The sequence below is a fragment of the Gopherus flavomarginatus genome, chromosome 12 (assembly GCF_025201925.1).
Source record: "Gopherus flavomarginatus isolate rGopFla2 chromosome 12, rGopFla2.mat.asm, whole genome shotgun sequence".
NCBI classification, from domain to species: domain Eukaryota; kingdom Metazoa; phylum Chordata; order Testudines; family Testudinidae; genus Gopherus; species Gopherus flavomarginatus.
Window position 1 is genome coordinate 36,247,708 of NC_066628.1, and position 15,494 is coordinate 36,263,201.

General features: G+C 50.6%; 1 protein-coding gene across 2 annotated transcripts in view; it reads left to right on the forward strand.

Annotated features, from left to right (window-relative positions):
* Window positions 1–15,494, forward strand: part of RHBDF2 (rhomboid 5 homolog 2) — a 78,690-nt gene that overhangs the window by 51,118 nt on the left and 12,078 nt on the right. For both annotated transcript variants that reach the window (XM_050919248.1, XM_050919249.1), the window contains 10 exons: window positions 506–661; window positions 1,406–1,533; window positions 6,218–6,410; window positions 8,268–8,480; window positions 10,051–10,179; window positions 11,390–11,517; window positions 11,821–12,024; window positions 12,631–12,742; window positions 13,769–13,843; window positions 14,440–14,601. In XM_050919248.1, coding sequence (XP_050775205.1) covers window positions 530–661; window positions 1,406–1,533; window positions 6,218–6,410; window positions 8,268–8,480; window positions 10,051–10,179; window positions 11,390–11,517; window positions 11,821–12,024; window positions 12,631–12,742; window positions 13,769–13,843; window positions 14,440–14,601 — 1,476 coding nt within the window. In that variant the 5' untranslated portion in view covers window positions 506–529. The remainder of the gene's footprint in view (window positions 1–505; window positions 662–1,405; window positions 1,534–6,217; window positions 6,411–8,267; window positions 8,481–10,050; window positions 10,180–11,389; window positions 11,518–11,820; window positions 12,025–12,630; window positions 12,743–13,768; window positions 13,844–14,439; window positions 14,602–15,494) is intronic.

Sequence of the window (15,494 nt, forward strand, 5' to 3'; positions counted from 1 at the left end):
GTTTGCTGCATGGTTACGATAAAGAACGGCTTAGAGCAGGGGAGTAGCAGGTGGGAATCTCGGTTTTTGTTTCTGTCTCTGCCACTGAATTACTGCGTTTGGCAAGTCCGCTTGCTTTTCCCCGTCTGTTACATGGGGATAATGGCGCACGAGTCAGACATGTTGTGATCTTTAGGTAGCACTTGAGGATCTTTGCATGGAAGTCACTGTAGGAGTGTGAAATGTTGATCTCTAGCAGCATATGGCTGAGGAGCGGGGGCTCCCACTGGCCCTTTGGGAAGTGGTTAAAGGAAAGGATTCTGCATGTCTCTCCTTACTGACGTGCCTCCAGGGGGTCTCTGTGGTGCACAGAGCCATTAGCAGTTATCTGCGATAAATCCATGAAATGGCCCTTACCTTGCCTTCCCCCTAGAGAGGAGGCTGATCAACCTCCTCCCCTGTGCAATCAGCAGTGCAGGCCAAGAAGTCTAGAGTCTAACTTCCCCCCCCTCTTCTCCCCCTTTAGCCTGAGTAACTCCTCCTGTTTGAGATGTCGTCCAGCGATAAGAATGGGGGGAGCCGGTCGAGCACTAGCAGCAGCCGCTTGCAGAGCAAGAAGCCCCCTGACCTCTCCATCACCATTCCACCAGTGGAGCTACAGGAGGAAAGCAACCCAAAAGTGGTAAGAGGGGGATCCCCGATTTCTCAATGCCGGTTAGTTCCCAGTGACCCGGGAGGGTGCGTTGGGGAAGCAGGGGGTTTCTTTGTAGCAGTGGTAAGGTACTAGGGAATGCTGCTCCTCTGGGAGCATGGTTGAGCCCCGTTCCCCAGCCCAGCACCCATCTCCTGTCCCATTCTGCTGCTTGGTTAGAGCCCATGCAGCTCTGAGCCCTGAATGCTGCCATTTTCCAGGCTGCTGCCCAGCTGGCTGCTCAGGATGATGATGTGCATTAACGGTCCATCTCCAAGGGATTAGTTATTTCCCCCACTAGCTGCCTGTTATGAAATGGCTTTACGGGGCTCCCTCCCCACAGCATTGCTCTTCATCCCTTCCGCCAAGGGTTGGGCGCAGGAGCTGTCTAAGGGGCCCAGGATGCGCCAAAGGGTAGGCAGATGGGGTGCAGGGGGACTCGGTTTTGCAATTGGAGTTTTTGAAGCTGCTCCTTGCTTCCCTATGCCAGCAGCACATCTGAACATGGGACCCCTCTGTCAAGCTCTTAATTTAAGGTCAAACATAAGGCGAGCCCTGTGAGAACCCAAACGTGTACGTATGGGATTGAGCCCTGGTGAGAGGTAGGTCAGTCTCTTGGCTGACAGACTCTGTTCCCCCCTGCCTCCCTTAACAGTGGGTTGTGGGGGGATCCCAGCTGTACACAAGTGTTCCCCTCCCCCAGCTCTGGTCCTAATGGCTTGGCTCCTCTTCCAGCCTCTGAAAAACCCAGTGTATCAAAAGAGCGTGAGCCTACAGGAGCCCAGAGGGAAAAGGGATGAGAACACGCTGGAGAGACATCCCGGCTTCCACAGACAGACCTCCCTGTCCCAGAGCATCCGCAAGTAAGGAGCATGCAGCACTGGGCGTTACGGCACCGTGTGTCAGACGCTGCAGCACCTGCTGCTAGGCTGTGGGGAAAGGAGTTGAACAGATTTGGCTCCCTGCTTTTCTGGTCTCTGCCCTGGCTGCAGATGACGCGCTGCAGAACCAGGCGTGGAGGTCGAAGCTGCGTGTGTTAGAATCAAGAAGCTGAAATAAATTGACCAGGTCCCGTGTTGGGTTTTCATCTGTTTGTGTGTTGCCTGGCTGTTCGCTGTTCCAGGAACAATACCAGTCTCCTCAGTTAGAATTCGAACTCGTGCTTTTCACAGATCAGTGCCAAAAAGCACAAGGATGTTTCTCTGTGGTATTTACGTGGGGCTTTCACTTGGGCTTCTGTTTCAGCACCAAGCTAACAAGCCTGGTCCCAGTGCGGTGCAGGCACCAGCGATGTTGCCAAGAGGTCTGAATTTCTGGTGTCCCCTGCTATTGCAGGCTGGGCCCCTCCAGAGCAGAGGCTGCCAACTGAGCTAAACCCTGGCAGGCTTCTGTGGGTGAAGTGACTGGGCTGGGATCAAAGAACTCACTTCCCTTGTAGTGTGAACGGTTTGAACATCGCATGTGCCTTGTGTGTTCTTAGACCCTGAATGCCATGTCTACGCTGCCATTGGGGGTGTGATTGCAGCACAGGGAGGCACATTGGTGCAAGCAGTCATCTAACTAGCATGGCTAAAAGTAACTGTGAAGATGTGGGGCTGCAGGCTCCAGCCAGGCTAGAAAAGCCCCCCAAACATACTTGCTTTGCTAACCAAGTTCAGGGCCTGTACCGCTGCATCTTCACCACTATTTTTAGCATTCTAACAATTAAAGCTAGCACGGATGCGCCTGCCTAAGGCTATGTCTGCATACAAACCACAGTCAACGCACATGGCTGCTGCAGTTTGCATGTTGCTGAGGCATGCGTGTCCTTGGCTGCTTGTGCCTGGTGCTCACCAGGAGTGCGTGTCCCCATGTAAAGTCTGGTGCCAGCGTGCCATGCACCATCGTCCAGTTCAGTGCCTTTTGGGCCACTTATGCAATGTTTTATGGGATAGTAATGATTCACCCAGATCTCTGGGGAGCCAGGGGTCAAGTTCCCAGCATGCAACTCTCTGCATCCCGTAAGACCATCCATTTCCCATCATTTTTGTGCCTCTTTTAACAAAATCCCACATCCACTCCATGCTTTTCAGGCTCTGGCAGAAGCCTGGAAGCCATAGAGTTCTGCGCTGTTCTTGTGAATGTGGCAAATACAGGATATACAACTCCTCTGATTTTTGCAGACCTTCAGGAAGTACCCCAGCAACCAGGGACATGAAGCTGTCTCAAAGGACAGTTGACTGGTGGACGTAGCAAGAAACAATTCAGGGTTGCTTGCTGTGTTCGTGAAACGAGCACTGAGTGTTGGGATCACATCGTAATGCAGGTTTGGAGCAACGAGTGGTGGCGCCAGAACCTTGGGAGGTGAGAAACCATCTTCCTGGATCCATGTGCAGAGCTCGTTCCAGCCCCCCAGCGCAGGGACCCCAGAATGAGAGCTGCATTGACAGTGGAGAAACCAGCAGCAATCACCCTCTGGAAGTTTGCAATGGGAAAGCATTTTGGCATTGGGAAATTCCCAGGGGAGACCACTCATGCAAGTGTATAGCGCCATGAAGCGTATCTTGTTATGCAGGAGTGAGACTCTTGGCAACACACAGGGGCTGCTGGCAGATGAATTTGCAGTAATGGGGATCCTGAGCTGCAGTGGGATGATGGATAGCAGTCATATCCCTATTTTGGCACCAGCCCACCTTGCTACAGAGTACAGCAACAGAAATGGCTGCTTTTCCAGGATGATGCAAACATTGGTCAATCACCAGGGATGCTTCACCAATATCCTTGTGGGTTGGTCAGGGAAGGTGCATGATGCTCACCTCTTTAAGAACACAGGACTTACCCAAAAGCTGCAGGCAGGGGTGTTCTTTCCTAACTGGCAGGTGTTGAAATGCCAGTAGTGATTCTGCGCGACACAACCTATCCTTTTTGCTCCCATGGCTTGTGAAGCTGTACACCAAGGGCTTGCTGTCTGAGAAGACCCATGATGTCCTGGTGCATTTCCTGCTCCTTGTCCTTCTGGGACTACTCCCTTGCCTTTTTCTTGTCCTCTTTCTCCATGCCATTGGTCACATTGGCTCACCAGCCCCCTTTGTTCATGGGCGGATGTAGCATTGACTTGTAGGATCTCACAGAACATGTCCTCTTCTTTCTTCTCCACAAGGCCAGGCATTCTACGTGTGTGGATGGGTCCCTCCTCAATGCCACCAGGTCAAAATAGACTGATGTATCATTACATTTCCGGTCCCACAGAAAGGGAATAACCAACGTCAAAACTCCCTCCCCTTATTCCCATAAGTCCTCTTAATGAGAAATGTCCGGTGATGGTTGTGCTGTGGAGCACCTCAGCTGAGCACCGCCCCAGCCACGGTGAGTACGACCTGCAGAGGTGAGGAGTTAGACTTTCTGTTTCACGAAGCTACAGAATTTGAGCCTCTATTCAGCATGGGTCTGAGTACAGAGCAAGGGCAGTAAATATTGGCACTGGCTTTCACAGGCAGTGGTGGTTTTTGTCTGATATTTCACTTGGAAGGGGCACAACAGACCAGTGAGCCCAGCTGCTGTTGGCGTCCCAAAGCTGCCTGAGCCCATATGCCTCTGGCCTGTTTCAATGGTGCTAGCTGAACTCCTCCCAGACTGGCCTGGGAAAGTGTCCTTCTGCGGCCATGCCTAGAAACATTAGGGAGAGGACTGCCTCCCTGACCATTTCATCACGATCTCTCCAGAGGATACAAGGGATATCCCTGTGTTCATAAACTGCTCCTATCCTCCCCTCCTGCCTAACCCAGCAGAGGAATGAAAAGCAGCTGCCTGCTCTTCCCTGCTTGTTGTACTGCTACCTCTTCTCGTGCAACAAAAAGTCGATAACTTTGGTGTGGGCCGGGCACCAGCTTTAAATTTAAACGTAGTAAGGAGACATGCGTGCGCACGCTTCCCCAAGCTCCTTTCCCCTTCATCTGTGGGCTCATCTATGCTCACATGGACTGGCTAGTCTCCAGCAGAGTATTCAACAGGTCCTAGCTGGCAGCATGGCTGGAGTCCCCTGCTGTGTCGTCATCCCGGTCCCCTCCCCCGCCCCCCAATGACAGGGATCTCCATCTCAGGCTCCTTGGAGGCATCGGCAGTGTTCTGGGAGGTACTGGTGGGATCTCTAGTGAGCAAGGCATGCAATTTTTTGTAAAAGCATCAATCTCCGGTGCAGCACCAGCTTGACTGTTACCCTCCCAGCCTTGTGGTATGGCTGGCGAAGTTTCTTCACTTGCTCACAGTCCTGCTGCTGATCCCTGTCTGCATCAGAACTCTTCGCCTGCATCCCCCGTGCCATCTGCTTGTAGATGTTGATGTTTCTGTGGCTGGTCCAAAGTTCTACCTGCCCAGCTGCTTCTTCTCCCCACAGGCCCGGGAGATCCTGTCTACTTCAGGCACAGTAGCTCATGTGCATGGAGTTGGAATGGTCATCTGGACAGCTGCACACTGTGTGATGAAGTGAGACTTTTCTGTAATATTTTTATGAAGCCTGTGTGTGCCTCAGTTTCCCCTATATGCTGTTGTGTTACCTGGTGAGGGGAAAAGGATTGTTTGCTCTCAGGGCAGGCTCAGAGACGTGGGTATTAATGTTGCGTGCCTGGCTGAGCTTGAAATGTGCCATTTAAAAAAAAAGGACTGGCTGAGACCGACCTCCCATGAATGGAGGATATAAGAAAGATGGCAAATCCAATCACCCAGGGCATTGATACCTAGCCACCAAGGACCCAGCAGGAGGCAGATTTCCCCACCTCTTTTCAGGGAAGCTGAGCAACATTCCCCAGCTGGAGAACAAAGGACTGGAGAGAGGTGAGGTGAGGGGCTAAGTGCTGGCTGCTGGAAGGAGTCAAGGCTCGCATCTGGAAACTGACCCAGAAGGTGTCAGACCAGAGCCTGAACAATGGCGTTCACCCAGCTTGGCCAGAATCTGGGCTAACCAGAGCAGCCTACGCTTTAACCTTCCTTTCTCTGTGCTACTCTAAGGACTTCACTGTGCTGCAGTTGACTAATAAACTCAACTTGTGTGTGTGTGTGTGTGTGTGTGTGTGTGTGTGTGTGTGTGTGTGTCACTGGAAATGCTTGGAGAAGTGCATTACAATCTGCAGAGTGGACAAGTCTCTAGCTCTACGCCATTCGGGGGTGGGGGAGGACGGTGGTTTCACTGCATTGTCGTAATGGGGCACTTACATGAATCGGAGACAAATTTGAGTGTAGACACGGGCATAAAGAGGTCACTGCAAAGCAATTTATGTCAACCTAATTCTATATTGTAGACCAGGCTCCAGGTGCAGTCACACACCCCAGATGCAGTGTGGACAGTATCCAAAGTTGCTTACAGCTCTGGAGGTGGTAGTGATGGTGTCTGAGATGTGGGTGGTGTAAAAGGTTCAGAAATGGTCTATTTTAGATACTATTTTGCACTCCAATTCTATATTTAAATGACTTGCTGTGTTCTCTGTCATGTGGACGTAGTCCCTTTGCTGCAGGAATGTAAAGGCCGCTGTGCAGAGATGGGCACTATGTTTCTCTAAACACTTGCTTCTGCAGGGGGACAGCCCAGTGGTTTGGTGTCAGCAGTGACTGGGAGGGAAAGCGGGAGCACTGGCAACGTAAGAGCCGGCAGCACTGCAGCATGCGATATGGCAAGCTCAAGGCCCCCTACCGAGACATGGAGCTATCCAGTCAGGAAGTGCCCTCCTTCCAAAGCACCGAGTCACCGAAGCCATGCAAGATGCCCAAGGTAAAACTCTCAGGGGTGACGGGTTCCCTACACACACACACACACACACTGGGGTGTCACCTGATGTACTGGGGTCCCACTGAGCCTGCCCGTTCCACCAGCCTGGGTTCCCTCACCCTGTCCTGCTATGCTAGGCCCTCAAGCCGCCTCTGGCAGACACCCAGGTAGGGCCACACCCTGCTGCAGAAAGACAGAGGCACTGAGATCAGCACTGTGTGGGAAGACTCAGCTCAGGGATTGCCCAGTACTCAAGTGCACAACCCCTCTGGAGTGTAATTCCAAAATTGTATTGTCTTGTGCTGCGCAGAAATCTGTACAGCGTAAGCTCATGAAAATTGCCCCCTCCATCAGTGTGGAGGAAGATATGCCCCCCCCAGTTATGAATTGCACAAAGTGGGTTTTAGAAAACAAAACCAGTTTATTGACGACAGTACAAAGGATAGATTTTAAGTGATTAGGAGGGATAGCAAACCAATCAAAGTAGGTCCGTGAGCAAATAAAGCAAACATGCAAACTAAGCTTAAGACACTAAAGAAACGGGCTACAAGTAGTAATTTCTCACCCTAAATGCTGGTTTAAGCAGGTTTCAGAGATTCTTGAAGACAAACTACTTCTTCTGCTTACAGCTGAGAATTCCAGATCTTCCTTTCACAGACCAGACACCTTCTAGCCTGGGTCCAGCTCAGTCTTGGGTGTTTTTAGCAGTCATCTTGGGTAGGGATTCAGTGAAGAACTGACCCCGATTAACTCATTCCTCAGCCTTAAAAAGGATTTATATGTGGTGGGAATCCTTTGTTTCCCAGTTTGACCCCTACCCCCCACCAGTGGAAAAATACAGCAGTCCAAGATGGTGTCCAGTACAGGTGACATGATCACATGACCCTTCAGTGTCAAAGCAGCATCCCAGGAAGGCAGGAGATTAGCATCTTCAAAGACCTAATGTTCTCCCTAATGGTTTATTGACTAACCAGCCAGACTGATTGATTGCAAACATTTTCTTGTAATTGATCTAGTCAGCATTCCTAACTTCAGATACAGAAATGATACATGCATACAAATAGGACCATCACATTCAGTAAATCATCATCTTTCCAATGAAATCTCACATGACCCATCTTGCATAAAACATCTTAGTTATGCCATATTCATATCATCATAACAATAACTCTGAAGAATATGGGGCATAGTGCCACAAGGGGTTTCTCCTGTCTTAGCTCTCACTTTAAATGATTGAAATGGGGATTCCTAGTCTGAGGCCATGGCTACACTGGCACTTTACAGCGCTGCAACTTTCACTCTCAGGGGTGTGAAAAAACACCCCCCTGAGCGCTGCAAGATACAGCGCTGTAAAGCCTCAGTGTAATCAGTGCCGCAGCGCTGGGAGCGCGGCTCCCAGTGCTGCAAGCTACACCCGTAAGGGATGTGGTTTACGTGCAGCGCTGGGAGAGCTCTCTCCCAGCGCTGGCGCTTTGACTACACTCACACTGGCTTTGAAATTTCAAGTGTAGCCATACCCTCAGCCTGCCTGCCTCTCTGGTCTAGAGTGCAGGGGAGCAGGTGTCTTCAGATCAGACTGTTGGAGATAACTTCAGCAAAGGATTCCCAGAAATGCTGTCTGAGCATAGTGTAGCCCTGTTGGATGGGACCTAGTCTTATGGCTCAGGCAGTAGAAACTCAGACTTTTAGATCCAGCTGTTCTGGGTTCAGTCCTGGCAGAAAACCCGCTCGCAACAGGGTTCACTTGCGTAAGGTGTATCTTTGTGTCTCTCTTTTCTGTCTCTTACATTCATGTACACACGGAGCTGAAAACCGAACCTAGTTCACTGACTTCTGCCTCTCTGTCCATGTGACTCTAAGATTGTAGACCCTTTAGCCAGAGGCCGTCCGTTCCGGCATCCGGATGAAGTCGATCGTCCTCGGACCCCTCACCCTGTTCTACCACCCCAGACGCCTGGAGTCCTCTCCATGACATCCTTCACCAGCGTGCGGTCGGGCTACACCCGTTTGCCCCGTAGGAAGCGGGAGTCTGTCGCCCACATGAGCTTCAGGGCAGCTGCAGCTATCATCAAAGTGAGTTCCACTTGTGAATGCATTCCCAGCTGAGCTGCTGCCTAGTGAACCTTCCTCAGAGACTCGTCCAGGGCACTCTTATTTCCTGTCACTTGTGTGTTCCCAAGATCTGAACTGGAGCCCTTTCTAAGGTTCTCCCACGGCTCTGCAAATGCAGTTGTGGGGGAAAAAATGCAAGACAACTTGCCATTGTAGTCTGGGACACTTTGCAGACCCCTAAATTTTTGTGGTTTTGATACTTTTGTAAAATGTTTTGGTTGGATAACATACATAATATCAATCAGCGTATTGCAGTGCTTTATTTTAAGTGGAATTTTAGTAAAAAAGTTAAGTGGTTTGAATGAACAGTGAACTGTTTAAGCAAATCATTGAATGGCAACCCTTAACATGTGGAGATTTTTCTGATTTCATTGCAAATGTTGCATAAAAACCTAGTCATGGGTGGTGTGTCTGCTGGGGCCCGTTAGCAGGACTACTCTGTAATAGCGAATAACCTGATTTCACAGACTATATGAACCAGATGTGGCTCACCTTGTAGACAGAGGTGGTTGAAAATTTTCTGACAAAAGTTTTCCATCAGATCATGCTGATTTGACAAAATCAAAACACTTTACTGGAATGTATTGATTCCATCATTTACCCATGAAAATGTCATGAAGACTGTTACAGTTTGAGAAGGCCAGAATGTTTAGACTTTGAATATACTATTATAGTCAACCTCATAGGCACACAATGTTTTGTCACAAAAATTTGGAGATTTTGACTTTTTGGCCCAATTTGGGACAAAACCAGGTTTCAGAATCTCTCTAAATTTTCTGCAGGATAGAAAGGCCAGATTTTGATCAGCTCTAACCATCGAGTTTGGCAACACTGGCATTTTGAGCTATGTTTTAACATGTTCATGTACATTCATCTGCAGCAAGGGAGGTTTAGGTCAGATGTTAGGGGGAAAACTTTCTAACTCTAAGGGCAGTTAAGCTCCGGAACAGGCTTCCAGTGGAGGTTGTGAAATCACCGTCTCTGGAGGTTTTCAAGAACAGGTTGGACAAACACCTGTCAGGGATGGTCTCGGTTTGTTTGGTGCGCTTCAGCACAAGTGGCTGGATCTGGTGACCCTGGGGGTCCATTCCAGCCCCACATTTTTCTGACTCTGTGATTGTGAGTTCTGGTGTGGGCAGGACACGTTTGTTGTGTTTTAGCTCGAGGCTGGAGCTTGATGGCTGCACTTGCCTTTTTACTGAGTGTTATAATCTCTGATCCAGTCACGAAGGTGTTTGTGTGGCTGGTGCGTAACTGGAATTCTGAGGCATGTTATGGAAGCATCATTGCTTATGTACTGCTGGGTGCTGGCCGAGGTGCATGCAACATTCTGCAAACCTCCCTAACAGAGATCTGAAAAGCTGACAGCTTCCTTCTTTGGGAAATCTGTGTGCAGATTCCCAGCCGTGCAGGTTAATCCGCTTGACGTTCAGCCCCAAAACTGCCTCCTGGTCCCCCGCTATAGTTTGGCAAGGTCCATCTTTACTAGTGCATTTAATCACCCAGTGTTCTGCCTTTTCCTCCATGAAAGGGACGTTCAGTTTTGGAGCCCTCGGCATCAAAACACAGAGGCAACAAGCGGAGCTTCCTGTATCCCAGCATCCTGGATGAGGACATGGTGGATGCTGCAGATATGCTGGACTCCTCATTCTTCAGTAAGGCAAGCATGGTTCCATGATATCTTAGCTTCACCCCCTCTCCCCTGCAGCTTTTCCTTGGGGCTGAGTCACCGGGTCTTGGAGCCCCTGGGGCTGGTGATGTGAGACCCTGGGCTGGCTCTGCTGAGACTCCAGTCTGTGCATGTTGATGGAAACTGGGGCTTCGCTTCCCTAGCTGTGATATTTTGATTTAAACCCCATGTACATTTCCCCTCTTTCTTCCTCCCCCTCACCCCCCCTTTATTTTAAATCTTTCTGACACTGGTGCGTGGCATCCCAGGCTGATATCTTACAGGTTCCGTGCCCCAGAGAGCTTTTACTGCTTAGGACATTGACCCTGATCTATCACCCAACACCGAATAATTTTCCCTGTCCTCCCAATCTCACCCTGTTAAACTTGTTGCTTTTCACCATTTCGGGGGAGTGGCGGGGCTTGCTTAATATGCTGGGAGGGAGTTCAGTTTTGACTAGCAGGGGGACCAGAGGCGACAGTCTCTGTTTGCAAACAAAGGGGGAAATACACCTTAATTATTGTCACTGATTTTCTCCCTACGTACATCCTATCCCACAGCAGCAACACTCAGCCACATCTACGCCGTGAGGACTAGAGCAGCGTAGCTCTGGTGCTGTAGCTATGCTGGCTCAACCTTGTCACGCAGACACTGCCCAGAGAATTCCTCCAGCAGCCTAGCCACATCTGCACCGTGGGCCAGGTCAGCATAGTTATGGCGCTCAGGGATCTAGACTTCCATACCCCTGGATGGTGTCGCAAAGTCAACATAAGCTTTAAGTGTGGCCCAGACCTTCGGTCTGATTTAGACTGTAAGCTCTGCAAGGCTGGGACTCTTTGTACAGCTCCTAGCACAAAGAAGCCTCCATCTCCACTGGTCCTTAGACACGATTGTAATAGAGCATCTCCAGTGCTGCAGAACCCAGATATGCTGTAAGTTCTTCGGGCAAGGCAAAGCCGTGGTTTCTGTCCCATTTGTAAGACCCTGTTAGTGCTCAGTGAATCAAGGATCAGATACCACAATGCCACACTAAGCATAAATCTCTCCAGAGAATTAATGGTTGATCATCCCCCATCGTCTCACAAGGCCCTGTCCTGAAGCCAGGTCTGAGCCAAAAGCAAGTCTGGTTGGAACACCATCTGGATCATTTCTCTGTCTGAGCTAGGCCGTCACCTGCGTGTCTCTACTGTGTCCCTCACAGATAGATGCGCACGAGATGTATTCCATGCCGGATGACGTGTTCGAATCTCCACCCCTCTCAGCTGCTTACTTCCAAGGGCTTCCTCACCTGGATGGTGCCCAATCCTCTGAGGTGGAGCTGCCTGTTGTGTGAGTGTGGCACAGCCCCGAACCAGAACCGATAGAGATTTGCCCAGTGCCCCTCAGACTTGACGTGCTGTCCTGGAGATTCTGTTCCTAGGTAGCTTCTGAGCTGGCCCATTGCACTGGCTGGTGCTGGGGGGCTGGAGCTGGGCTAGATATCCAGAAGGAACTTGGCCCCATCCCTTTCCCTGGCAACTCTTTTCACTCCTGGCAACACTGGCCATGCTGTGATGAGGCCATGCAGAAAGGGAGAAAAGGATTTAACTCCATGGCTTTGAAGGGAATTGAATGAAATGCTTCTCGCTGCAGGAAGGAAGGTGTCGGGGTCTCGATGTCAGCAGTCCCCAGCCCCAGGAGAGGCAAGCGGATCGCTTCCAAAGTGAAGCACTTCGCCTTTGACCGCAAGAAGCGATACTACGGGCTGGGGGTGGTGGGCAAGTGGCTGAACAGGACGTACCGCCGGAGCATCAGCAGCATGGTCCAGTCTCAGCTGGAGAACACAGACAGCCACAGGTGAGGGCCAGGCTCCAGCTGGATGTGGGGGGATGCAGTTATAATGGCCCAGACTGATACTGGATCCTAGTGCTGCCCTGTATGTAAACGCTGAGCCTGGTTCTTGTTGTTGATTGGCGTGGAGTTACTCCTGATTGACGCCAGGGGAGCGAGATCAGAATCGGGGCCGGACAGTCCAGCCTGGCCCATGCTGAGTGGTTTCAAACATACACAGCGGAGGAGCTCTATTCGCTTACGTTCCAGTGCCTTACGGGCCCCCGTCTCAGCAGAGATCCTCCCAGACAAGGAGCTGCATTGGAGAGGGGGGTGGTCAGGGAAGGGGCTCCGATGACTTGACTTCCCTTTGAGTGGTCATGGATGTAAAATTTGCCTTGCACTGGGGTTGTGAAATGCTAACCAAGGCAATCCCAACAGCAGCTCGGCCAATGCGCCTCCAAACCTGACCTCTGTATCTCCATCCTGAGCCCCTCCCAGCCCTGCCCTGGCCTGCTGTGTCAGACGTAGGCATCTCCGGCCTGCTGGTTTAATGTGAGTGAAGGTTGGCAGGGACAGAGCTGCTCAGTCTGTGAAAGTGATCCTTGTTTGTGTTTCCCTTCCCCTCTCCAGGCCATATTTCACCTATTGGCTCACCTTCGTCCATATCATCATCACTCTGCTGGTTATCTGCACGTACGGCGTCGCACCAATCGGGTTTGCCCAGCACGTGACGACGGAGTTAGTAAGTTCAATCGATATTGGCTGTGCCCATTTTGGGGTCTTGGGGCTGTCTAGCCTATTGGGTCCCTTGGGCTAATGACACCCATGGCACTGCTTGTGTCTCTGGAGAATCCTGTCTCCAATGCCAGGACTCCAGTAGCCGATTTAAAGCAAGTCTTTTGCCCCAGCTCTGCTGAATGCCAGCAAAATGGGGATCATCCCATGCAGCCTTAATTCTCCAGCATCTCCCTATGCGTACGGTTAGCCGGGTGGCTCCCTTTCTCTCCTAGGTACCCAGGCACTGAAAGGAAGGCAGGAATGAAGTTTCCTGAGAAGATGACCAACACTACTACTTTCCTGTAATCTATTTTCTCCTCTTAACCTTACAGTCCCTTGTTCAGTGGGAGGTAGTACGTGTACAGACAGACTGGGGTTTCTTTCAGTTTTTACATGGCCTCGAGAGTGAGGGGGTTACCATGTGTAGCGTCTTTGCGACTCCATATCAAACGGGCTCAGTTCGTGAGCAACAGGAACGTCTTTCCCCCTCACTGATCACCCTGAAATCCAGCCTGGGATCTCGGTAGCAAGGATGGGCCAGTGGATAAAGCACTGAACTGGGATTTGGGAGACATGAGTCAAATTCCCAGCCCTGCCACTGTCTTTCTGTGTGACCTTGGGCAAGTTACCTGATCATCTGTTTCTCCTTCTGTAAAATGAGGTAGCACTGCCCTACCTTGGAGGGGTGCTGAGAGGCTACAATCTAATAATGATCATGAGGTGAGGCTGCACAAGTAGAAAGACTTGAAATGAAGCTGGTCTTCCCCTGCAGGCCAAGTTATTCTCTAAATTACACCTGGGCAACACAGTGAAAGCTCATGTGTGTTTAAGGACCTTCACTGTTCTGTGAGACAGAGAAGCCAGACTGACTCTTGGATCCCAGGCTGAGTTTGCAGGGCTGGTAGTTGGAAAACTCTGTCTTGTTAAACCTTGCATCCATTTTGCTGTGAATTACACCATGTGACTTTTAAACCTTGTGCCCACTTGACAGGTGCTGAGGAACAAAGGTGTGTATGAGAGTGTGAAGTACATCCAGCAGGAGAACTTCTGGATTGGTCCGGGCTCGGTAAGGGACATGTCTTGGTTGGGTTTTTTCCGTGTCCTCCTTTGCCCTGCAGGAGACAGAGGAATTTACACTTCGATGCAGAGGGAAGGAGAAGTAAGGTTCTGACAGCTGCTGTCCAAACATCCCTTGCACACGGCTTTATCCAGCGGGTCAGGCCTGACCTGTTCCAACCCTGTGCTGTTCTGTCTCTGGGCTCTCTCAACTCCCATCTGTGTTGCTGGTAACTTTTTGTGATGTGGCTCAGCCCACTGAGTGCTATAGACTGTGACTATTCTTGGGGTACCCTGGGCTCAGAGCCACCTTGTTACCACCTAGTCTTGCCTGGGTGTTAGCTCCTCACCCCACCAGACTTTCAGCCACTCGAGTGCTCTCCTTGAGGCTATGCCAGCCCCATCTGCCTTGCAGGATAACAGCAGGTGCACCCAAGTCCCTAGGAAGCACTCCCCTGTGATATCCAGCCCCTGAAACTCGCTACTCACAGAAATCCCAGATCCTCTGCCCCAAAGGTGCAGTGTGCCCCAGTTTTCCCTTAAACCATCGCTCCTGTATAACACACAGCGCTTGAATGGCTTGTATCCAATTGTATTGTGTTTCAGATCGACCTGATCCACTTAGGAGCCAAGTTCTCGCCTTGCATCCGCAAGGACCAGCAGGTTGAGAAGCGCATCCAAAAAGAGAGGGAGCAAGAGCGTAACTCGGGCTGCTGCGTCCAAAACGACAACTCGGGCTGCATCCAGACTCAGCGAAAAGACTGTTCGGTGAGTGCGCTAGGCTGCCTGTCGCCCGTGGGACCAGGAAACCTCCCGGAATCCCAAGGACAGCTGCAAGGCTAATGCAGACAGGGCTTTGGGGTGGGTACAGTGCGGGGAGTGGGGGTGGGGGGGGGAGAGAGACTGACTTCTTGCTGTGATTGGGTCAGGGAAGGAACCAGGAAAGGTACCCGCTAGCGAAGAACCGAGAGAGTGGTGAGGCAAGGTGGGGTTCCAGTGTAAAGTGGGGCTGACCTCTGGCCTTGTCTCATGTACCATTTTAACTTATGAGTGAGTGTTAGAAATCAAGACCTCCCTTCTGATTTGCTCCACTTGCGTTTCCATCCATCTTTGTGCCTAATGCTCTCTGCAAGCTAAGACTATTAGGTATGAACAATGCAGGAAGCCTACTGTACTTACACAGGAGCATAAGAATAAGGTATTAACACTGCGGAGACCATTAGACACAAAGATGGAAGGAAACATAAGAGGAGCCTATCAGATGGGAAGTCCTGATTCAATTCACACCATCTCAGGGACCCGATGAACCTGAAAGCTAAGAAACTAGACCCTGCTTTATGCAGCTAGTGGGATATACACCATATTGAATCATTTTCCATGATCACTGCAAGATTAATACCTGCCTACTATGTGGCATTTTAGATCCCCTAATCGTGCTTCTAATTATTAACCCACATCACTTATTTCTTAATTCCTGTACCCATTCATGTGATGGGTGACTCTTTTCGTGGAATCTTCCACGTTAGCTGCACCAGACACGATGAGAGAGCAGCAGGTGGTCCTTCTGACCAACTCTGCACCTGGTACTGCTCTTCCTGGCTGCATGCTGCAGAGATGACTTGAAACATTGTGCACCTACCTGCATACTGGTGGTCTTACAC